At 41.9% G+C, this 25,788-nt stretch overlaps 1 protein-coding gene and 1 pseudogene across 2 annotated transcripts; one reads left to right on the forward strand and one right to left on the reverse strand.

Annotated features, from left to right (window-relative positions):
* The first annotated feature begins 4,621 nt into the window (after positions 1–4,621).
* Positions 4,622–25,360, forward strand: LOC121547039 (annotated as a pseudogene).
* On the reverse strand, positions 11,034–21,727 carry LOC121547529 (ankyrin repeat domain-containing protein 61). Of its 2 annotated transcripts, none has more exons than XM_041858853.1 (5): positions 21,448–21,727; positions 18,327–18,421; positions 17,858–18,029; positions 12,032–12,232; positions 11,034–11,898 (listed from the first exon to the last, which is right to left on the reverse strand). In XM_041858853.1, the coding sequence occupies exons 1-5, from the start codon at positions 21,691–21,693 to the stop codon at positions 11,242–11,244; spliced, it is 1,371 nt and encodes a 456-aa protein (XP_041714787.1). In that variant the 5' UTR covers positions 21,694–21,727; the 3' UTR covers positions 11,034–11,241. The 2 variants fall into 2 exon arrangements, with proteins under 2 accessions (XP_041714787.1, XP_041714788.1); XM_041858854.1 differs by lacking the exon at positions 21,448–21,727 and adding an exon at positions 20,773–21,166.
* Positions 25,361–25,788: the final 428 nt, after the last annotated feature.

A 25,788-nucleotide genomic window follows, 5' to 3' on the forward strand; every position in this document is an offset into this window, starting at 1 on the left:
TACAATTATTTCCTTATGGAGTTATCAAGAGTTGTAATTCTAATTTGATTTGTTATTCTAATTTGTTTATTTTTGCTTTAACAGGCAGTGTGTTGTTTTTTTGGACGCATGAATCACGATGTGAGTCATGTGTCCAAAGGGGGAGTTACTGGTCCCCTGGCCCTGGTAAATATGCAAATTGATTTTGTTCACATGCCTGACTAAAAAGGAAGAAATATATGTTGGTAATGGTTGACAGTTACTCCAAATGATTGAAGTTTTCCCCACCTCGAGTGATATATGTGTCACGCCCTGGCCTATAGAACTCTAGCTAGTTTGGTCAGGGTGTGAATATTCTAGGTTTGTATTTCTATGTTTGGCCGGGTGTGGTTCCCAATCAGAGGCAGCTGTCGCTCGTTGTCTCTGATTGGGGATCATACTTAGGCAGCCAGTTTTCCTGCCTGTGTTGTGGGATCTTGTTTGTGTTCGGTGAGTTTGGCTTGTTAGAGTGTATAGCCTTCCGACGTCACGTTTCGTTGCCTTTTGTTGTTTTGTATGTTTATTCAGTACAATAAACATGTATGCATTTCACGCTGCGCCTTGGTCTGACCCGTCCTTCAATGTCCATGACAATATGTGTATTGCTGTTGTTGTTTTCTTTTCTTTTCTTTGTTTTTGTCTTGCTTCAATAACAACTCTCACCAGATTGGGCCTGCTGGATGGTCATGATTTTTCCCTAAGGGATTAACCCTCTAACTCCCTGACCTGTAGCTCTGCAGTGAGATCGCCAAGATGATAGGGGAGTATAAGCCAATTGTGTTGTTATTCTCTTTGACATTTGCTTTAGAAATCTGTATTAAGAATATTGGTAGTAGTAATAATGTGTCATACAGTAAATAATTTGCCTGGATTTCCTGAATCAGGTAGTAGTAATAATTTGTCATACAGTAAATAACTAATCATGAAATGCCCTAAACTAAACTGTTGTTCTGGTCTGTCCTCTCTCAAGGTTATGGCGAAGGTGACCACAGATGGTGTCTAGATGCATGGAAGGGATAAATTGACCAAGAACAGTGTGAACCTCAACACCCCCTCTAATCGCCTGAAATATAAGATGAATATACTGTATGTCAATGTAAATGTACATTCTGCCAGTATCGGTGTGTGCTAAGTTGAGGGTCTTAAATTAAAGTGATAGAACCAACGTGAAGCTATAGTATAAACCTCAACTTCCTCTGATCTTGCAGCTGTTGGGACAGTGCCTCCAGAGTTCCCGCTGCCCTTTGTAGGCTCCCCCAGCGCCTCTTCATCTCCTGCACCAGGATCCTCTCTTCCTCCTGCAGTCTGTTCACCAACATCAGTCTGTCGAAGATTGCCTTTTTGATGGCAAGATGGCTGTTGCCTGTGAGATGTAAACTCACAGAGGTATATAACAGAACAACAGCAATGATTGCAGCCTACGCTGAAGGTAAACATTCAATCACAACTTCTGCAATCATATACTTACTGGTGCCAAGTCTCTCCCATGGCCACACAAAGTTGTCAGTGTTGAGCAGCTCATCCACTGTGGAGAGCCTAAACTCTGCCTGCTGCTCGTGAAGTTGAACAATGGCAGCTGTCAAGGCTGCTTTCTCCTCAATCAATCAATCAATCAATTTTATTTTATATAGCCCTTCTTACATCAGCTAATATCTCGAAGTGCTGTACAGAAACCCAGCCTAAAACCCCAAACAGCTAGTAATGCAGGTGTAGAAGCACGGTGGCTAGGAAAAACTCCCTAGAAAGGCGAAAACCTAGGAAGAAACCTAGAGAGGAACCAGGCTATGAGGGGTGGCCAGTCCTCTTCTGGCTGTGCCGGGTGAAGATTATAACAGAACCATGCCAAGATGTTCAAAAATGTTCATAAGTGACAAGCATGGTCAAATAATAATCAGGAATAAATCTCAGTTGGCTTTTCATAGCCGATCATTAAGAGTTGAAAACAGCAGGTCTGGGACAGGTAGGGGTTCCATAACCGCAGGCAGAACAGTTGAAACTGGAATAGCAGCAAGGCCAGGCGGACTGGGGACAGCAAGGAGTCACCACGGCCGGTAGTCCCGACGTATGGTCCTAGGGCTCAGGTCTCTCAGTTGGCTTTTCATAGCCGATCATTAAGAGTTGAAAACAGCAGGTCTGGGACAGGTAGGGGTTTCGAACCGCAGGCAGAACAGTTGAAACTGGAATAGCAGCAAGGCCAGGCGGACTGGGGACAGCAAGGTGTCATCATGCCCGGTAGTCCTGACGTATGGTCCTAGGGCTCAGGTTCTCAGAGAGAAAGAGAGAACGAGAGAATTAGAGAGAGCATACTTAAATTCACACAGGACACTGGATAAGACAGGAGAAGTACTCCAGGTATAACCAACTAACCCCAGCCCCCCGACACATAAACTACTGCAGCATAAATACTGGAGGCTGAGACAGGAGCGGTCCGGAGACACTGTGGCCCCATCCGAAGAAACCCCCGGACAGGGCCAAACAGGAAGGATATAACCCCACCCACTCTGCCAAAGCACAGCCCCCGCACCACTAGAGGGATATCCTCAACCACCAACTTACAATCCTGAGACAAGGCCGAGTATAGCCCACAGAGGTCTCCACCACAGCACAAACCACAACAATTTTTCTCTGAATCTGATGCCTCCTCTTGTTACCGTCTGAATAAAAAGGGGTGATTAAACGGACTGTATATTCAGATATATTATATTACATGACTATAAGTTATAGAGCTACTATAGAGGCACAAACAAAGAGAGTACAAAGCAATCAACTCATTTCTAAAGCATGTGTTGTCATGCAGTTATAACATTATTCAAGGCATGCAGAGTTGTGGCTTACAAGATACTCTGCTGTTTATGGTCAAGTAATTTCTTAGTTTAATGAAATGTTTTGCCTTAGATCAATTAATAACATAGGTCATGCCTACATTTGATCATAAACATGGTCTGATGTGTACGACTAATGCATGTTCTTTCACAAATCAGTTTTACTGCTTGATTAATAATGTGTTTGAGGTCATATTGTTGTTGGGGCTTACCTGTCAAACGGTAGAGGTAGTGTTTCCTCTGTTTCACACTGAGGTAAAGCCCCTCAATCTTCTTCTGGAGATGCCCCGTCTGCCCTGCCTGAAGTGTGCTGTCAAACATAGGGCAAGTTACAAACATGACTCCACAATTATGAAGTTGAGAGACAGAGAAACATTCACTGTTCTACCTGTTGGATTCTGGCTTGAAATATACTTATTCCTGTCATCATATTAGAACATATTGATTACTTTACATGTATAAGACATTTATATGTTAGGGGTCAATGAAGGGTGAATAGGAACTTTGGGTATGGAAAGTGAGACAAGGGGAAGTGCAGAAAGTTCATATTCTGTTCAAACATGTTATTGCTGAATATTAATATTTCTAAGGAAGGAGGCAAAGGGTAGGAGTTTGGTTTCAGTTCCTGATAAGGAAGGCATGTGGAACTCAACTCGAGATAAGGTCAACAGTTAAAGAGAGAAGACACAGCTGGGAGGGGGGCCATAGGGACCCACCCCGAAAACCATCTGACTACAGTCCTATCCCATACACACACACTTCTACGCCCATGAGGGTCCTAGACTTAGGCAGGCCATGACAATACCAGTGAGAGGAACCTATTGTGTTTCTGCCTAACAGAGAAGGAGTGTTTATCTTAGACATGCAAGGCGGTGACTCCGCCTAGTCGGAAGGTATAAATATATTATTGTGGGTAGAATACATTTGGTTTGAGCTTTTTCTGGTTGTCCGTTTCAGTTTTTGCTCTATTTGTTCAGAACCTAACATACCTTCAGGCCCCTGCTGGACCTCAGCAACCAACTCCTGAAGCACAGCGTCGTTGATGTCCAGCTCTGCCCGCTTTTCTTCAAGGAGGCTGGTCTCCTCCTTCAGTCTTTTGACATTCTGAAAAAATACAATTCAATTAAGGAATAACATAGGTGAAGGTTCTAATTTTTCAAGTGAATCACACTAAAAGATTTGACTTTAATGTATACAGTCATCTTGATGTTTTCCTACATCAAGATGACTAATAAAATAATAAAAACCTGAGCCAGGATTTCAGACAGAAGATCAGACATGTAGAAATAGATAAACAAGAATGAGAAAGCAGATACAGGTAAAAAAAAAAAAAAAAAAGATTATGAAAGCCCCCCCCAAAAAAAACATACCTTCACATATATCTTTGCCAACATGCAATCCATGTTGGCAAACTTACTCTTATTCCAGCCCATTGCCAATAGTGTGATAATGTCTGTCCGTACTGTTGGAAAAACATCTTCAGTCAGCTATTCTAATAATTTACTACTGTGTGCCTAACCAATCAACATAAATATTGCAATTACAGTCATGTAAGGTAATAAAAAATAAAAATCAGTAACATTACATAACATCATCATAACATCATCAATTAAGCCCAAAAAGAAAATGTCCTTCAATGTCAGCTTCTCCCTTCAGCAGTAACATGTGTCCAAGAAAATGTCCTGTTTTGGGGCAATTTATTTGGTTTCCATTCGTCAATGTTTCTCTTTTTTCCGGGGTGGGGTGGATAGCCCCACGCCCTACCCCCAACATGGAGGACCATGGACTGCTTTGTCTGCCTCCTACCCTTCAACCTGGCCGGCTGGACTGCACCTGCCGGGAGTATAAACCCCCTCTGGTTTAGCGCTCAGGGTCATTGGAGTACGCAAGCCTCTCCACCGTGGCAAGGTGACAGTCCAGGAGAGGGACAATTAAGTTGATCTTATTAATTGAAGTGTGCTAAAGCTCAAATATAAAGGACCACTTAATAGTTAAACATTATTAAAGGATTTATGTTGCAATCCTAAACCTTCTTCAGCATTAGTTATGTTATCTTACCAGCCTTGGACATGTACTTTGTAATGGCAGCAGCTCTGGATATAAAACTATCACCTGCTCAACTTCCTCTCCGGTTGTGTTGCCGGCATTTGAGCTATAATGCCATAAATGAACAAATACTAAAAAAATGTAATCATGTATTCATTCTATTATTTTTAAAAGCATTACAATATCCTTTCTGCATAACACAAAAACAGTCAAGAAGGAAAGGGTGCATTTTTAGAAGCTTCTCCAACTCTGGGCACGCCTGCACAACTTTCTGCAAATATGGCCAGTATTTGCATGCAACATCGCAGCAGAAAAAGCCCACTGTGCCAGCAGAAGACAGCTCCTTCTGCAAGTACATTGCATAGGCATTCACTACCGTTCAAAAGTTTGGGGTCACTTAGAAATGTCCTTGTTTTCAAAAGAAAAGCAATTTTTTTGTCCATTAAAATAACATCAAATTAATCAGAAATACAGTGTAGACATTGTTAATGTTGTAAATGGCTATTGTAGCTGGAAATGGCTGATTTTTTATGGAATATCTACAAAGACGTACAGAGGCCCATTATCAGCAACCATCAGTCCTGTGTTCCAATGGCACGTTGTGTTTGCTAATCCAAGTTTATCATTTTAAAAGGCTAATTGATCATTAGAAAACATTTTGCACTTATGTTAGCACAGCTGAAAACTGTTGTGCTGATTAAAGAAGCAATAAAACTGGCCTTCTTGAGACTAGTTGAGTATCTGGAGCATCAGCAATTGTGGGTTCGATTACAGGCTCAAAATGGCCAGAAACAAATAACTTTCTTCTGAAATTCGTCAGTCTATTCTTGTTCTGAGAAATGAAAGCTATTCCATGCGAGAAATTGCCAAGAAACTGAAGATCTCGTACAACGCTGTGTACTACTCCCTTCACAGAACAGCGCAAACTGGCTCTAACCAGAATAGAAAGAGGAGTGGGAGGCTTCGGTGCACAACTGAGCAGTTTGAGAAACAGACGCCTCACAGGTCCTCAACTGGCAGCTTCATTAAATAGTATCCGCAAAACACCAGTCTCAACCTCAACAGTGAAGAGGCGACTCCGGGATGCTGACCTTCTAGGCAGAGTTGCAAAGAAAAAGTCCAGTGTCTGTGTTCTTTTGCCCATCTTAATCTTTTCTTTTTATTGGCCAGTCTGAGATATTGCTTTTTCTTTGCAACTCTGCCTAGGTCAGCATCCCGGAGTCGGCAAATCTCAAGGCCCTACTTTGGCAGATTATTTTCCTGACGTCTCTTTGGCCGCTGTCCATTCTGACGTGCCACACACTCCTTTGCCTGGCGTCTACAACATGAAAATCACAGTGAAGTGCAGAGATGAACTTAAAAGAAACAAGTTCTAAACTGGGTGACATTAAGCTATGTTATAGAAACTGTGAGAATAATTACATGATTTGTCTTTGTATGGACAAGTTTGACGAAGGATGATACATCATCGTCTTTCACCAGGAAGACACCATCATAGAAGCCCTTCTCAACACTAAATAGAGAGTCAGACTGTAAGATTACATCACAAAATTATACATAAAACCAAACCGCCAAGGTGTGGCAAGTAGCCTAGAGAGGTGGGTTGCTGGTTCAAATCCCAGACATCTGACCGTGTTGCTCCAACCTCTCTGTGTGTGTGTCTGTGTCTGTGTGTGTCTCGGAGGGATTTGGATAAAGCAAAAAGACAAATCCCTGTACAACAATTTTCCTTAATGGAAAATGACCTTCTAGTTGACAATTAATCTTCTTCTAAAAAGAAGACCAACTGCAATATAACATCACAAACATATACTTCATTACAAAAAGAAGACCAGCATGCACTTTAAGAAGGTATAATTATACCCTGAACAAAACATCAACACATAGGAAGGTAGTACAAACCCTGAGGCTTTCCGGAAGCGGTATTGCTTGCGATTCCCATCCACTGATATAGCATGCATCTCCTGTGAGCAGGCAGGACAATGGAGGAGATCGCTTCCACAAAGCTTGTCTATTTCAAACCGCCCATACGTCCACTCGAGGAATGCCTTCTGGAATGTGTCGCCACATATCTTTTCACTCTAATAACATGCAAAACAGAGGTATAAGTAAGAAGCAATTTTTATATTAGGGACAAATATTAACCACTAATTAATTCAAATTATCATTTGATTCGTATATACACACTTACCCTGCCAAAGTGCTTTGTTCTTCCGTCAAGCATTCCCACAAAGGCTTGACGGGAGCATCCTGGGGCCAACACCTTCATGTCTTCAACTGCTCTTAAACACTAGTAAAACTAAATGCATGCTCTTCAATCGAACGCTGCTGGCACCCGCCCACCCGACTAGAATCACTACTCTCGACGGGTCTGACCTAGAGTATGTGAACAACTACAAATACCTAGGTGTCTGGTTAGACTGTAAACTCTCCTTCCAGACTCACATTAAGAATCTCCAATCCAAAGTTAAATCTAGAATCGGCTTCCTATTTCGCAACAAAGCCTCCTTCACTCATGCTGCCAAACATGCCCTCGTAAAACTGACTATCCTACCGATCCTTGACTTTGCCGATGTCATTTACAAAATAGCCTCCAACACTCTACTCAGCAAATTGGATGTAGTCTATCACAGTGCCATCCGTTTTGTCACCAAAGCCCCATATACTACCCACCACTGTGACCTGTACGCTCTTGTTGGCTGGTCCTCACTACATATTCGTCGCCAAACCCACTGGCTCCAGGTCATCTATAAATCACTGCTAGGCAAATCCCCGTCTTATTTTAGCTCACTGGTCACCATAGCAACACCCACCCGTAGTCTGCGCTCCAGCAGGTATATCTCACTGGTCATCCCCAAAGCCAACACCTCCTTTGGCCGCCATCCTTCCAGTTCTCTGCTGCCAATGACTGGAACGAATTGCAAAAATCTCTGAAGCTGGAGACTCTTATCTCCCTCACTAACTTTAAGCATCAGTTGTCAGAGCACCTTACCGATCACTGCACCTGTACACAGCCATTCTGAAATTAGCCCACCCAACTACCTCATCCCCATATTGTTATTTATTTTTCTCATTTGCACCCCAGTATCTCTATTTGCACATCATCTCTTGCATATCTATAATTCCAGTGTTAATACTAATTGTAATTATTTTGCACTATAGCCTATTTATTGCCTTACCTCCATAACTTGCTACATTTGCACACACTGTATATATATTTTCTGTTGTATTTTTGACTTTATGTTTTGTTTTACCCCATATGTAACTCTGTGTTGTTGTTTTTATCGCACTGCTTTGCTTTATCTTGGCCAGGTCGCAGTTGTAAATGAGAACTGGCTTACCTGGTTAAATAAAGGTTAAATAAATAAAAAATAAAACATATGTTGGGCCTCATCTCCTGGCTACAAGGAAGTTTTGGAGGGGACGGTTCACTGTTGAAACACACAACTTTGCTCTTATCCATCTATTACATAATCTATCATCTTGTTACAAACACTTACCACGCTCTCCTCTGTTCTGTTTCTCATTCTCTATGTAAACACAGCATCAGACTCAGATAACAACTGTGAGGTTCTGATGGCAGGCAAATAGTACCCGTCCATCCAGGAGTTTGCCTCAGCCATCCCCAACCACCTGCTGCTGGGGTCCCTGCTGGAACACCTGTGTTTTGTCTACGAGAGCAACCCGACCAGCTCACATATGCTGTTCAAAGGTAAAGAGGATCGACTAAACTCTCTCTCTCTCTGTCAGTAGAACATGAACATTCTCTGGTTGTTGTGTAGAGAGAGGTTAGGATATGATTATTTTAAACTAAGTAACTCAGTAAACTCAGTTTTTGTCTCTGTTTTTGCAACACTTTTGCATCGCTGACTTCAGGAAAGATAATTATTTTGTGTAAAAAAGAACTTGTGAACAACAACACACAGTGAATGACTTCCTTGTCTTTGCTGTCCTCTCCAGTCACTGGTCAGCATTTAGCAGCAATGAACCTCCTCTCCCCATTGGCCATCAGTGATGAGTTCAGCACGGTCAGACTCCAACACAACAGAGCAATCACCTCCTTGTTCCCACAGGTAACACTTGATGTGGCCATCTAGTGATAATGTAATGCGGGACATGCATGGTCAGATTTGTTGTTTATCATTGATGTTCACTCACTGACCTGTTTTTCCCTGCCATTTCAGGGTCAAAGGTTATTGAATACAGACACCCAGAGTCTTACGTTAAGGTAAGCTTAGTAATTTTGATAAATGACTAAAATTTAAATAAACGTACTGCTGTGTACTTTGTGTTATGAGAGGAACTTGAGGACCTGTTTCTTTACTCATTTTCCGTAGACCAAAAGAGGGTCTGTTCCAGGCACAGACGTCTCGCTACCTAAAGTTTGAAGAGCTCTCTAGACTTGGAAAAGCATCCTATGGCAAGGTCTTCAAGGTACGGAACTGTCTAGTCAAAATAGATATCATACCAATGCATTAATAAAACCTACAGTGGAATAAATTTCCCCTCTTAATTTTTTGTCATTTGCTCTTTGGGTAACAAACAAGCTGGATGGCCAGAAGTATGCTGTGAAGAAAATTCTCATCAAGAATGTTTCAAGGGAAGACTGCATGAAGGTATTTCAAATGTATTGAGTTTTAATGTTCCAAAAATGCAGTATACTTCAGTGAAGTATTAATGGACACAAGTGAATTTATCAGTCATTGAGTATTTTCCTGTATTTGTTTCATGTTCTCAGAGAGGTGAAAGTGTTATCCAGTCTTCAGCACATCAATGTAGTGGGCTACCACACTGCCTGAATGGAGCATGTCAGACGTTTGCTCACAATGTGGGGGTGGAGTATGGATGTGGGTACGCAGACCCGTGAGAAACTGCGGCCCCTCATGATGAGTTCAGATTTTTTGTGGCCCCCACCCACATCAAAGTTGCCTGATAAAGATGATTATTTTACAGATTTTTTGTTAAACTCTGATTTTACTGGATACTATTCTATGGCTACCTCAGGTACAGTTCCACCTCATGCTGTATATCCAGATGCAGCTGTGTGAACGCTCGCTCAAAGACTGGATCTTAGAGAGAACCACCGAACACACCTCACAAAGTGAACATACATGTACAGTGGCTTGCGAAAGTATTCACCCCCCTTGGCATTTTTCCTATTTTGTTGCCTTACAACCTGGAATTAAAATGGATTATTGGGGGTTTGTATAATTTGATTTACACAACATGCCTACCACTTTGAAGATGCAAATTATTTTTTCTTGTGAAACACACAAGAAATAAGACATAAAAACAGAAAACTTGAGCGTGCATAACTATTCACCCCCCCAAAGTCAATACTTTGTAGAGCCACCTTTTGCAGCAATTACAAGCTTGGCACAACTAGCCACTGGGATTTTTGCCCATTCTTCAAGGCAAAACTGCTCCAGCTCCTTCAAGTTGGATGGGTTCTGCTGGTGTACAGCAATCTTTAAGTCATACCACAGATTCTCAATTGGATTGAGGTCTGGGCTTTGACTAGGCCATTCCAAGACATTTAAATGTTCCCCTTAAACCACTTGAGTGTTGCTTTAGCAGTATGCTTAGGGTCATTGTCCTGCTGGAAGGTGAACCTCCGTCCCAGTCTCAAATCTCTGGAAGACTGAAACAGGTTTCCCTCAAGAATTTCCCTGTATTTAGCGCCATCCATCATTCTTCATAGCAAAGGGGGTGAATACATACACTTTTCCGTTATTTATTTTTTAGAATTTGTTGAAACAAGTTATTTTTTTCATTTCACTTCACCAAGTTTGACTATTTTGTGTATGTCCATTACATGAAATCCAAATAAAAATCCATTTAAATTACAGGTTGTAATGCAACAAAATAGGAAAACCGCCAAGGGGGATGAATACTTTTGCAAGGCACTGTATATAACTTGCACAATGAGATGCACCCCTTTGTTGCTTTCGTTTTTCATCCAACATTATCAATGTTTTGATTAGGTTTACATTATGCAGAATTTGTTAATGAGTATGTTTTGGCTTTTGTTTTTCAGATCCTTATGTGGCTGTGGACACGAAACAAACCCTCAGTATTCTATATAAAATACTTGAAGGAGTATAATACATTCACTCTAGAAGAATCATGCACAGAGACCTGAAGGTGTGTTCTTTGCAAGTGTATATTATTTAATTTCATAAGAAAAAGAAGTGTACCATCAAATGATAACAAAGGAGGTTTTGCCGCTCTCTGATGAGGTCGATCACGTGTGAACCTCTCCATATCTCTGGAGGTTCATGGAATGTGTTGAGGTAATGTGTGTTAAAATGTAAAAGTAAAATGCTGTAGCTTTCATCTCCTTGGAGAGGAGGAGTTAGACTCCTTGAGGCATGGTGAAGTCCTCCATATTGGGAAAACGGGGGAACCGAGGTGGGATGACATCACCCTCCTTAACAAACGTGACATCACATGCGTTTTCCCAATGGTTAAACACAAAGTCATGCACCATGTCTGGCAGAACCTGCTTCAGGCATTCTCTACCATGACTCTTCCCATAGCATTGGTAGATGTGGAACTTACATATGTCCATGAGGCTCCTAGGCTGCTGGCACAGGTTCAGCAGCTGGTCCCTCTGGTCGAAGTACTCCGGGAGCATTAAAGAGCTGGGCAGGTGGCCATCTCTGTTGCTGATGGTCAGGGGGTAGGTCATGGTGAGGAGCTTCCACAGCAGAGAGGTGTGCCTCAGGTTGAGCTTCTGATCCAGGAACAGGAAGAGGCAGTTTCCCCCTGCGGTGGTCAGCTGGTTGATGTCGGCTCCATACTTCAGGAGGAGCTCCACCACGGCCTCGTGGCCCCCGCTACAGGCCTCGTGCAGGGCCGTGCGGCCTGCATGGTTCACTATGTTCGGGTCAGCCCCCTGGTCCAGCAGCTCAGTGATACAGCTCAGGTCCACTCCCAGGGCCTTCACTGGCTTGTTAGCCGCCGCCAGGGCAGCCAGGTGGAGGGGGCTGTTACCCGAATTATTCATCACCTTCAAAGCAAACTATATTTTAAATGTGCACTTCTAAACATCAGTATGCTTTCACCGGAAACATTCCTCAAAGCTTGACAGCAGGAGTTGAAAATGGGTTATGTAAAACACAAACAACAAAGAAACTAAAAACCTTGTTAACGTCAGCCCCAAGCTTGATCAGGCTGGCTGTCATCTCTGTATTGAGGATCCCGGCAGCCATATGCAGGGGCATCATCCCAAAGTGGTCGATGGTGTTGATTCTGGCGCCGTGGCTCGCCAGGATGCTGATAGCGGGCAGCGCTCTGTAGCGAACGGCCAGGTGAAGCGCGGTGTGGCGGCCGTCACTCTCCACCTAGAATTTTGTATTTGTATTTATTATGGATCCCATCAGCTACTCTTCCTGGGGTCCGGCAAAATTAAGGCAGTTATACAATTTTAAAAACGTTACCATACATTCATTACAGAATTCACAACACACTAAGTGTGTGCCCTCAGGCCCATACTCCACTACCACATATCTACAACACAAAATCCATGTGTACGTGTGTGTATAGTGTGTATGTTATCGTGTGTGTATGCATGTGTCTGTGCCTATGTTTGTGTTGCTTCACAGTCCCTGCTGTTCCATAAGGTGTATTCTTATCTGTTTTGTAAAATCTGATTCTACTGCTTGCATCAGTTACCTGATGTGGAATAGAGTTCCATGTAGTCATGGCTCTATGTAGTACTGTGCGCCTCCCATAGTCTGTTCTGGACTTATGCATGGGTGTCTGAGCTCTGTGGGGTATGCATGGGTGTCTGAGCTGTGTACTAGTCGTTTAAACAGACAGCTCGCTGCTTTCAACATGTCAATACCTCTCTTAAATACAAGTAGTGATGAAGTCACTCTCCTCTACTTTGAGCCAGGAGAGATTGACATGCATATTATTAATGTTTGCTCTCTGTGTACATCCAAGGGCCAGCCGTGCTGCCCTGTTCTGAGCCAATTGCAATTTTCCTAAGACCCTTGGTTGAGCTACCCTTACCTTGTTGTTGCCAGGGTAGTATTTTCTCCTGTGCCTATGTATTATTGAATTCTACCGCTACAGTGTATTTGCCAGGGATGAGAGTTTCCCCTGTGCCTGTTTCGTTGATCGCTATTTGAGCGCATTTGTGTGTCAACGAAGGATTAAACGCTGTGTTCGGTGATTACCCTCCTGTGCCTGACTCCTTTCATCACACTCATCACAGCGTGCTGAAAGTCTGTTGTCAATTTGTTTACTTTAAAATACTGTAAAATAGCATTGCATCTGGTCAAACACAATTGTTTCCAAAACTTTATTAAGGGTTGGTAACAGGCTGATTGGTCGGCTATTTGAGCCAGTAAAGGGGGCTTTACTATTCTTAGGTTGCGGAATGACTTTTGCTTCCCTCCAGGCCTGAGGGCACACACTTTCCTGTAGGCTTAGATTGAAGATATGGCAAATAGGAGTGGCAATATCGTCCGCTATTATCCTCAGTAATTTTCCATCCAAGTTGTCAGGCCCCGGTGGCTTGTCATTGTTGATAGACAACAATAATTTTTCACCTCTTCCACACTCACTTTACGGAATTCAAAATACAATTAGATATACTTGGATGTGTAGTGTCAGCGTTTGTTGCTAGCATGTCATGCCTAAGTTTGCTAATCTTGCCAATGAAAAAATCATTAAAGTAGTTGGCAATATCAGTCGGTTTTGTAATGAATGAGCCATCTGATTCAATGAATGATGGAGCTGAGTTTGCCTTTTTTCCCAAAATGTAATTGAAGGTGCTCCAAAGCTTTTTACTATCATTCTTTATATCATTTATCTTTGTTTCATAGTGTAGTTTCTCCTTCTTTTTATTCAGTTTAGTCACATTACTTTCTCAATTTGCAGTACACTTGCCAATATTTTGCTTCATCCCTCTCAACCATACAATTTTTCAAGAACACAATCAATGGAAAAAATATGTTGATCGTGTTTATCGGGGGGGCTTGGCTTATGGGAATTCCCATTGAAAAGGACCCCTGAGCACCAACATGTGAAGTTCATAGGAACATATCAAAATGGGTGTCAAATGAAAGCTGAGTCTATAGTTTTGGGAAATGAAAAACATTTTCAACCATTTTCCATCTTAAAAATTAGGCATAAGTAAAAGCTTTGATTTCTTAGAAAACATCTACCAGAAAAAGTCTTAAAAGTTATCAACAATACATCAAAATACAATAATGTTGCCGTAAAGAAGACCCCTGCCAACTAATATCAACACTTTCATATTTCGTTTTGGAGAAATTGTATACCTTCTGTAAGTTTAAGAAATATTGCCTTGTTACCAAAAGCTCACATATCTTTAAAATATTTTCTAATTTCTCGCCCTCATGAGGAGGGAGGATAATGAAAGTAAACAAAAGTAACAAGTAATGGTAGACCTACCAATTAGTTATAGTGATTTTACTTATATCAATTTTGTTTATGAATTATTAAATCATTCAAAACCAAAAAAATCTGTAACGGATTTACTGCAATTGAATTGGCTACAATCGGAAATCATAACAGTCACAAACCACAGTTGGGTCACATGCTACTGTCCTCCCTTCCAGTGGCATACTACAGTGGGGAAAAAAAGTATTTAGTCAGCCACCAATTGTGCAAGTTCTCCCACTTAAAAAGATGAGAGAGGCCTGTAATTTTCATCATAGGTACACGTCAACTATGACAGACAAAATGAGGGAAAAAAATCCAGAAAATCACATTGTAGGATTTTTTATGAATTTATTTGCAAATTATGGTGGAAAATAAGTATTTGGTCAATAACAAAAGTTTCTCAATACTTTGTTATATACCCTTGTTGTTAAGCAATGACACAGGTCAAACGTTTTCTGTAAGTCTTCACAAGGTTTTCACACACTGTTGCTGGTATTTTGGCCCATTCCTCCATGCAGATCTCCTCTAGAGTAGTGATGTTTTGGGGCTGTCGCTGGGCAACACGGACTTTCAACTCCCTCCAAAGATTTTCTATGGGGTTGAGATCTGGAGACTCCAGGACCTTGAAATGCTTCTTACGAAGCCACTCCTTCGTTGCCCGGCGGTGTGTTTGGGATCATTGTCATGCTGAAAGACCCAGCCACGTTTCATCTTCAATGCCCTTGCTGATGGAAGGAGGTTTTCACTCAAAATCTCACGATACATGGCCCCATTCATTCTTTCTCCTTTACACGGATCAGTCGTCCTGGTCCCTTTGCAGAAAAACAGCCCCAAAGTATGATGTTTTCACTCCCATGCTTCACAGTAGGTATGGTGTTCTTTGGATGCAACTCAGCATTCTTTGTCCTCCAAACACGACGAGTTTAGTTTTTACCAAAAAGTTATATTTTGGTTTCATCTGACCATATGACATTCTCCCAATCCTCTTCTGGATGCACTCTAGCAAACTTCAGACGGGCCTGGACATGTACTGGCTTAAGCAGGGGGACACGTCTAGCACTGCAGGATTTGAGTCCCCTGGCGGCGTAGTGTGTTACTTATGGTAGGCTTTGTTACTTTGGTCCCAGCTCTCTGCAGGTCATTCACTAGGTCCCCCGTGTGGTTCTGGGATTTTTGCTCACCGTTCTTGTGATCATTTTGACCCCACGGGGTGAGATCTTGCGTGGAGCCCCAGATCGAGGGAGATTATCAGTGGTCTTGTATGTCTTCCATTTCCTAATAATTGCTCCCACAGTTGATTTCTTCAAACCAAGCTGCTTACCTATTGCAGATTCAGTCTTCCCAGCCTGGTGCAGGTCTACAATTTTGTTTCTGGTGTCCTTTGACAGCTCTTTGGTCTTGGCCATAGTGGAGTTTGGAGTGTGACTGTTTGAGGTTGTGGACAGGTGTCTTTTATACTGATAACAAGTTCAAACAGGTGCCATTAATACAGGTAACGAGTGGAGGACAGAGGAGCCTCTTAAAGAAGAAGTTACAGGTCTGTGAGAGCCAGAAATCTTGCTTGTTTGTCGGTGACCAAATACTTATTTTCCACCATAATTTGCAATAAATTCATTAAAAATCCTACAATGTGATTTTCTGGATTTTTCCCTCAATTTGTCTGTCATAGTTGACGTGTACCTATGATGAAAATTACAGGCCTCTCTCATCTTTTTAAGTGGGAGAACTTGCACAATTGGTGGCTGACTAAATACTTTTTTCCCCCACTGTATTATGTTCTTTGTCTTTCTGTTGTCTGTTGGTCAAACCAAGATTGTTAAAACAGTCTGAGTCTGGACAACCCCTCCCTCTCTCTCTCTCTCTCTCTCTCTCTCTCTCTCTCTCTCTATCTCTCTCTCTCTCTCTCTCTTTCTCTCTGCCTCTCTTCTCTCACTCTCCAGTTAATGTCACCTCTCCCAGCTCTTACTGACACCTACCCATGAGCCCCCTCTCTTCATTTACTGTAACCAGCATCCTCACCCCTGAGCACCGGCCAACTCCGGACATCCATGGATGTTGGAAAGTAGTTGAAATTTGGTCAGTCCACCATGGCCTTGATGTTAACGTCCACAGGCGGACCGGACTGGACCAAATCTGAACCTATCATAGACGTATGTTTCACAAGTTTGGATAGCATAGTACATTGAGTACAATACAGTAAAGAAAAGTAGAGTATATTGTACTGTACTCTACTATAATTTACTGTACTGTATCCTACTTTGTATTGTACTCTTCTGTGCTCTGTGATGTCCAAAGTCTCCAAACTTATGAACATGAGGGGAATGACATTCTGTTAATGTAATTCCATTACCGGGTGTAAATTATTATTTAATTTAACAACGCAAGTCAGTTAACAACAAATTCTTATTTACAATGACGGCCTACCCCGGGACAATTGTGCGCCACCCTATGGGACTCCAAATCACAGCCAGGTTGTGATACAGCCTGGAATCGAACAAGGGTCTTTAGTGACGCCTCTAGCACTGAGATGCAGTGCCTTAGACCGCTGCGCCACTTGGGAGTCCACTTCACTTAGCGTAGTTCAATAACCAAAATAATGTTTTTCTAACTGTCATAGCTGACACCCTGTTCTTTCAGCAGACATCTTTGAATCTTAATTCAGAGCAGATATTTAATACTTTTTGGAGGAGATTTTAAAGTAATTCTAAAGTAATTCTGCACAGTTATTCCACTAAATTTGTTTTTGTAAACTAAGTGCATAGAGTTGTATGGTTTGTTTAACTTTGAAATTAATGGTTTTTGTTTGGCATACATTTAAAAGTGAAAAAACAGAGTCAAAGCGTAATTCCGTTACAGTGGAATTGCCCTTATGCTATTTGAGAAATAATCCTGAATGTATAATTTTTTTACTTTTAGATTCTCCCTGACTGTCTAGCTTTGATTTGGGTGATTGTTAGTTCTCAAAGATGATCTTATTTAAAAAAATATGTAGGTCCATTATATTTTCTACATACTTTATCTGGTTTTAGTCGTTTAAGTCTACACTGAAAAAGTTTTTCAGTTTTTCCATCCACAAAAACATTTTTTCTTTTTTCTTTTTTCTTTACTCTTTGGACCACCCAATACTTTTCTATGCAGAAAAAAACCTTTTTATGACTTCTGGCTTAATTCCACTCGGCTGCATTTAGACAGGCAGCCCAATTCTGATCTTCTTTTTCACTAACTGTAACTGGTCTTTTGACAAATCAGATCAGCTCTGAATAAGATCTAATGTGAAAAGATCTGATGTGATTTGGTCAAAAGACCAGTTAGAGGAAGAAAATATCAGAATTGGGCTGCGTGTGTAAACGCACAGACCTTGGATCATCTTGAACCCTTGGGTGGAATTGCAAAACTGACAATAAGATCAGCATCTCTACAGGCAACTTCATCATGCTTTGTGTTTACCCTTGATAATTGGGTAAGTGTATGCATTATTTTTTCAACATAGTGATGGAACAATTTTAGAAGTATCTTCAAATTATCAATTACCCAATCAACCAATCAATTACCTCTGCGTTGATGTTGACTCCGTGGCTGCAGAGCACCCTGAGGCAGGCCTCGGCCCGGTGCTGCATGGACATCATGGCCGTCTCAAACTTGGTACGTGGCTTGGACCAGGAGGCCAGGATGGTGGGCCAGTGGGTGATCACCAGGTGCAGGGCGTTGTGGCCTCGCTGGTCCCTGGAGGTCGCAAGGAGGAGGTTATGGGGGAAATGGTCATGTTAGAATGGTTTTGTTTTACTGGTGGTGATTTGTTTTCCACATAAAAGGAGATTACTTCCAAATACTGGCATTACTCATAGAGCTTTTTTAATGTTTTAGGACATTTGGAATGGTCATGCTGGAGTTTAGGGGTGTAGCTCAATAGTCTAATGTTGCTTAGTTATACAGAGCAGCACCATCGCTCTAAAGCGCTAATATGGTCATACCTTTTCAGTGTATTACTTAAACCAGTGGAACCTGTTGATATAGGCTTACCTGATCTCCGGGTCTGCCCCGGCAGACAGAAGGCTCTCAAGGCTCTTCACTCTCCTGTAAGATGCAGCCAGGTGGAGGGGGAGAATTGCCAAGCCCTGTAGGCAATGAGCGAGAGAGAACTTGTTGAAAGACATGTTAGGAATGCTAAATGTATGTTACATGCAGGGCTGGATTACCGAATTACCCTCTGGAGGTCGGGGGCCCCCAGATAGCATATGAACACGTCATAAACAATGGCAAAATGTGTATAAATGCAGGAATTTAGCTTTAAAACTGAACAATTTTCTCTCCACCTCATGGCGAAATGTGTAGAATTGCAGGAAATTTGCTTTAAAACTGCACAATTTTCTCTCATTGTCATGGAAAAATGTGAAAAATAGCATAAGCTATAAAACAGCACCTTTTCTCTCTGTCCCATGGCAAAATGTGTAGAATTGCAGAATTGTTGCTTTAAAACTGCAAAAGTATCTCTCAGCCTCATAACAACATTTGTAGAATAGCATAAAACTTAACATTTTTCTCTATGCCTCATGGTAAAATCAAATAAAATGTTATTTGCCACATGCGCCGAATACAACAGGTGTAGACATTACAGTGAAATGCTTACTTACAAGCCCTTAACCAACAATGCAGTTTAAGAAAAAAATAAAAAATAGCAAATAATTAAAGAGCAGCAGTAAAATAAAATAACAGTAGGGAGGTTATATACAGGGGTACAGAGTCAATGTGCGGGGGCACCGGTTAGTCGAGGTAATTGAGGTAATATGTACATGTGGGTAGAGTTAAAGTGACTATGCATAAATAATAAACAGAGTAGCAGCAGCGTAAAATAGGTTGCGGTGGGGTGGGGGGGCAATGCAAATAGTCCAGGTAGCCATGATTAGCTGTTCACGAGTCTTATGGCTTGGGGGTAGAAGCTGTTAAGAAGCCTTTTGGACCTAGACTTGGCGCTCCGGTACCGCTTGCCATGTGGTAGCAGAGAGAACAGTCTATGGCTAGGGTGGCTGGAGTCTTTGATAATTATTAGGGCCTTCCTCTTACACCGCCTGGTATAGAGGTCCTGGATGGCAGGAAGCTTGGCCCCAGTGATGTACTGGGCCGTACACATTACCCTCTGTAGTGCCTTGCGGTCGGAGGCCGAGCAGTTGCCATACCAGGCGGTGATGCAACCAGTCAGGATGCTCTCGATGGTGCAGCTGTATAACTTTTTGAGGATCTGAGGACCCATGCCAAATCTTTTCAGTCTCCTGAGGGGGAATAGGCTTTGTCGTGCCCTCTACACGACTGTCTTGGTGTGTTTGGACCATGATAGTTTGTTGGAGATGTGGACACCAAGGAACTTGAAGCTCTCAGCCTGTTCCACTACAGCCCCGCCGATGAGAATGGGGGCGTGCTCAGTCCTATTTTTTTCCCTGTAGTCCACAATCATCTCCTTTGTCTTGATCACGTTGAGGGAGAGGTTGTTGTCCTGGCACCACACGGCCAGGTCTCTGATCTCCTCTCTATAGGCTGTCTCATCATTGTCGGTGATCAGGCCTACCACTGTTGTGTCATCGGCAAACTTAATGATGGTGTTGGAGTCGTGCCTGGCCATTCAGTCATGGGTGAACAGGGAGTACAGGAGGGGACTGAGCACGCACCCCTGAGGGGCCCCCGTGTTGAGGATCAGCATGGCAGATGTGTTGTTACCTACCCTTACCACCTGGGGAAGGCCCGTCAGGAAGTCCAGGATAAAGTTGCAGAGGGAGGTGTTTCGTCCCAGGGTCCTTAGCTTAGTGAATGTGTTGGAATGCATGAAGTTTGCTGTTCCCTAACTTGTTATGTATTGTATTTTATGTATGTTGTATGCAAAAGAGATTTTGCAATGGATATTTCAACTTCAACTTAAAGTTTTTTAAATGAGGCGAAGCAAGAGGGATAGCTGGGCCCAAAATCTGTACTCTCTAGCAGGTGGCGTTTTTTCCCATTTTTTTCGCTCACCAAGCAAGGAGTTTTTTTGTATGGAGGTCAATGAGAGTGTTGAATTTAGTAAACAAAAAATGGCTTATTTGCTATGTGAATTTGGTAAACAAAAAATGGCTTTTTTGCTATGTGTGGGTTATTTGATCGAATATAAGTTACGTAATGCTTAGCTTGTTATGAGTGTACTGATATAAGTAGGACACTTGACATCCTGGCAATGTTTAGAAAAACACTTTATATTGGTGTTGTGCCTGTTGTTCACACGCGGATCTGCCCTCTCATTGGCTAGAATGGCCCCACTTGAGTATCTAGTCAATATAATGGATAATCTGTGAGTAAACTAAATGACGTGGCTATTATGCATCAATTATGCTCAATGGTTTTGGAGGTCTGGGAGGTTTTGGTTAATAACTCCAAATTGCAGCAAATCTTTTGTACCATACCGTTAGAGAATAACATGTCTGAAGTTTTTATTGTGGGTTACCTTTGAAAGGATTTCATGAAGAAGGCCCGTGGTTCTTAAATCGATGTAAAAGTTGGACCCCCGTTTTTGGGTAAAATCGTCAATACGCGACAGGTCTTCTATCAAGATCGCATTGTATAATTCAGCATCTGTAAAGTTGACGTTCGTATCCATACCCCATAGGTAGAAGATCAAGGTCCTACTAAAGTGTGCGTTTGCTTTGCTCTACATTATTGAAAACTTGCAAGTTGTAAGGCTCTTTGTAAATGTCAGTTATTGTGAAATTCTGGTTTTCAGCCTCAGCAGCCTCGGAGCAAACAATAAATTACAGCGCTGTGCTCTGTCAGTGCTCTGATGTTTTTTCTCAAGAAGGCAAGAATAAGCACGTTTGGAAACGTCATCATTCTTCATCGCTGGTGACACCTGTCAATATTGGTATGATTTTGGTGCCTCTCCTATGGCTGATTGCGCTGACGAAAATAGCAACCCATATGTTCTATTACACTTAGGCATATCCTACCTGAGCTATATTATGTTAATAATAATGACTTTATTTGTAAAGTGCTTTTTAAACAACGCATAGACGGACCATATATTCTTACTGCAGCTGATAGTTATTCCCTGTGACCGATTTAGAACTTTATGAGGGTCCTATATATTTAGGCTAGCGAAAATGACATGTTTTTAAACACTTACCTGTCTTTGAAGTGTAGAAAAAACAGTACAGTATTTCCAAATCTGAACAGGCTCGTTGACAGGGTGCGATCTTAAAAGCTTGATAATACTAGGCACATCTCCTTTGACTATTGCTTCATGAATTTTAAACTGCAAATGATCAAATTCACCGGGGACTCCATCGCTGAATCTGATTTTCTTATTAAGCTGTAGTTTATAATGCATGCAATAGGGACTAAGGCATGGTTTGTTACTAATATTACCCATTTTAAATCAAAAAGAATAGTTAAACAATATACTAAAGCAGTAACATGTGGCCTAGAGGTAATGACAAAATAGAATTACGCATTTTATAGTAGAATTATTTTAGAATATTCTATAGCATTATGACCTCACACTCAACATACAAATGGAATATTATGTGAATGTTTTACATTTTGTATGCTTTTGTTTCATTTTGTTTTACAGCCCAGGAATATTTTCCTGCATGGACAAGACTGCCATGTGAGGATTAGAGACTTTGGACTGGCTTGCAGGGACATAATAATGAATGACAAGGAAAAGCCACCCTCCACCTCACAGAACACTGGTGAAAAACAAGGAAAAGCCACCCTCCACCTCACAGAACACTGGTGAAAAACTGATTGAATCTCTTTTTCTAATCTTTCTCTATCACCACAAGCTCAATCGTTGTTAAAGTTGTTAAAATATATATGTAAACATTTAACATCTCAGAGATGTATACAATGTATCAAATCAAAGTAGATACATTGTACACTTCTGTCCATGTGTAATTCTTAAAATCACCAGTAGATGGTACTATGGGTTTGTGCAACCATATCACTTTTATGGCATAGCGCTGAACTTGACCCACACATTTCCCCTGGCTGGCTCTGGTCCTGTGTGTATTCTTGACACGCTTGTAATCTTTCTGCAGGTTCCTCTCACACCACTGGAGTGGGGACATTTGTTTACACCGCACCTGAATAACTGGAGGGTTCCCACTATGATTCAAGGGTAAGTCATCTCCATAATGTCAGAAATGTTTGACACACAAAAATTACTGGGCACAATCAGTGTGATTTTTCTACATAAAACAATTTTTTATTGAATTATAATGATGATAATATAACGTTTTTATTTATAAAGTAATTGATACACAGTAAATAAAAATATTTTTATAACTATGCTTTTTCTTCTCCTCTGCAGTCAGACATGTACAGTAAAGGAGTGGTGGCCCAGGAGCTGTTCCAGCCCTTTGGGACAGAGATGGAGCGTGTTCAGACGCTAGGGGACCTCCGTGAGGGGAAGGTCCCAGACTCCTTCTCCCAAAGCTGGCCTGTCCTGGCCAAGTACATCATACTGATGACCAGCAGAGACCCCACTCTACAACCCAGCACCACACAGCTGCTGCAGAGCGAGCTGTTCAGCAGCAAAGACATGGTATGGATGACTAGGCTGGCTAGGAACCAGACTACTTTGATAGTTTCAAGTTTTATTAGTCGTATGTACAGGATACACATAGTATACTGAAATGCTTACTTGCAGGTTCCTTCTCGACAATGCAACAACAATAAGAAATAATAAAAGATAAGAATACAAACAAAGTAAACGGCTCAGTAGATAAGAATAAACATTTTAGCAAAAGTACTGAACAACAATATAAACGCAACATGCAACAATTTAAAAGATTTTGCTGAGTTACAGTTCATATAAGAAAATCAGTCAATTTAAATAATTTCAATAGGCCCTAATCTATGGATTTCACGACTGGGCATGGGCGCAGTCACTTGGGAGCCAGTCCGACCCACTGGGGAGCCAGTCCCAGCCAATCAGAATGAGTTTTTCCCCACAAAAAGGCTTTACTACAGAGAGAAATACTCCTCTGCACCCCCGATCCTTTATTTCAGCTCATGAAACATGGGACCAGCACTTTACATGTTGCGTTTATATTTAGTTTCAGTGTATAATATGGGAAGGCACAGTTTATAATCCAATATTTACACATGTATCAGAAAGGGGGGATTAGGGGGCAAGTGTTTAAATTGTGCAGTATTAGCAATAGTAAATAAGAGTCTTGTAGCAGCAATTGTGATGTGTGTGTGTGGGCGTGAGTGAGTGCATGTGTGCTAAGATGCGGAGAGTAAGTGCAGGTGGTCAGTCCAGTTCAAGTGTTCATCAGTCTGATGGCTTGCCAATAGAAACTAGCCTACCGTTACATTTTACACTGAGCTGCACTGGGGTCGGAACGCCATAATTGTTAGATAAGACACAGCGGAGCTGGCGCAAGAAATGGGTCGGAAAATGTACCTCAATGCAGAAATTGTACCTTTATCCAAACGTATACATCGAGAAGATTACCCTTTTCGTCCTCATGCAAGCATCGCATTAAACAACAAAGGAGCTGATTGGCTGACCCTGCCATTCCAGAATGACTGTGGTGGCTACTGCTAGCTAGCATGAGGACGAAAATACAGTTTTCTGGGAAAACTAACAGTGTTTCAATCTTTTCGATGTATCAGTTTGGATAAAGGTAAAATTTGGAGTACAGCGGCATATCCCATCCCTGCATTGAGGTACGTTTTCCAACCCATATCTCGCGCCGGCTCCGCCGTGTTTTGATCTAACCATGATGGAGTTCAGATCCCAGTGTAAACAAGCATAACGGTAATATCGGAATCTTCTGGCTAATATATAAACTGTCTCTGAGCCAGTTGGTATCAGACCTCATGCTCCGATACTGTCTGCCCGACCGTTAAGGAGTGAACAGCTTGTGACTGGGGTGTGTGATAGATACTGTATGTGTTTGATGTACTTGTTGAATTTCAGCTTGCCATGATATTTACGCTGCTATTGTACAAGCTCAAACACACATGAGCCAAATGCTAGTCGTATCGCTTGGCTATAATTGTTTGACCTGGGTCACTTTCAGCCACTGCAACAATGTTTATCTGGTACCAAACTACTGACAGTAAATATCAGGTGAAGAGTGTTACACATTGGTATCACAGATCAAACATCGCCAATGTCCCTCTTCTCCTTCCAAGGTTATCCAAAATAAAATAAAATGTTATTTGTCACATACACGTGTTTAGCAGATGTTATTGCGGGTGTAGCGAAATGCTTGTGCTTCTAGCTCTGACAGTGCAGTAATATCTAACAAGTAATATCTAACAATTTCACAACATATACATTTTAGTCATTTAGCAGACGCTCTTATCCAGAGCGACTTACAGTCAGTGAGTGCATACATTTTTCATACTGGCCCCCCCGTGGGAATCGAACACACACAACCCTGGCGTTGCAAGCGCCATGCTCTACCAACTGAGCTACAGGATGCCTAATACCCAATACACAGCGGGTGAACAGGCAGTGGCTTGGGTGGTTGATGTCCTTGATTATCTTTTTGGCCTTCCTGTGACATCGGGTGCTGTAGGTGTCCTGGAGGGCGGGTAGTTTGCCCCCGGTAATGCGTTCGGCAGACCGCACCACCCTCTGGAGAGCCATGCGGTTGCGGGCGGTGCAGTTGCCATACCAGGCGGTGATACAGCCCGACAGGATGCTCTCAATCCATGGCTTGCAGAGAAGGGTTGAAGAGCAGATAGTTCAAAATAATAATAATAATAATATGCCATTTAGCAGACACGTTTATCCAAAGTGACTTACAGTCATGTGTGCATAGATTTTTACGTATGGGTGGTCCCAGGGATCGAACCCACTACCCTGGCGATACAAGCCCCATGCTCTACCAATTGAGCTACAGAGGACCACAACTCAGGCGACAGATCAGTCAGCTACAGATTCACGAGCACGCAACAAGCATCTCATTCCATGGACAAGACCTGAAGTCAACCATCTCTGCCTGCTATATTGAACTCCTTTACCTTACCACATGTGAATAATTTGGTGCAAATGGTTGAATATGTGTGGTCTCTTTGCCTGGATGTAACAATGTGACATTATTTAACTTTTTAAAACTGTAGAATAAATAATTTACACTCGTCTGAGAGTCTGTGGATTACACTGCAGACAGAGTATCAGGTCAAGATTAATTTACATAATTTGTGGTTGAGATCAACATACTCATATGATGAAGGTAATCAAGCCAATAAGGCTGGGTTATTTGTTTGACCACACTTTAATTTTAGTTAAGACACTCACTTGCGTTAATTATTGTTATGCATGCCTCAGACAGTCATGAATAATCTGGGAGTACAGTTGTATAAACTTTGCTTTCGACGTAAACAGGCATAGCACACACACCTACGGATTGAAAACGAACCAAATATAATGCGTGCATACAAATTCCCCATCAACTGTGTTTTAAAATATCGTATAAAGACAAGTCGAGCACGGTATCCA

This window comes from Coregonus clupeaformis, chromosome 31 (assembly GCF_020615455.1).
Source record: "Coregonus clupeaformis isolate EN_2021a chromosome 31, ASM2061545v1, whole genome shotgun sequence".
NCBI classification, from domain to species: Eukaryota; Metazoa; Chordata; class Actinopteri; order Salmoniformes; family Salmonidae; genus Coregonus; species Coregonus clupeaformis.

What these genes read in the sequence shown, in the direction of transcription:
- LOC121547529 (XM_041858853.1), bottom strand. Translation starts at nt 21,693, where the DNA reads ATGGGTAATATTAGTAACAAACCATGCCTTAGTCCCTATTGCATGCAT. An exon ending in TTTCTACACTTCAAAGACAG is followed by an intron (nt 18,422 to 21,447) that starts GTAAGTGTTTAA and finishes CATTGCCTACAG; the next exon opens with GGCTTGGCAATTCTCCCCCT. An exon ending in GAGTCAACATCAACGCAGAG is followed by an intron (nt 12,233 to 17,857) that starts GTAATTGATTGG and finishes ACAAAATTCTAG; the next exon opens with GTGGAGAGTGACGGCCGCCA.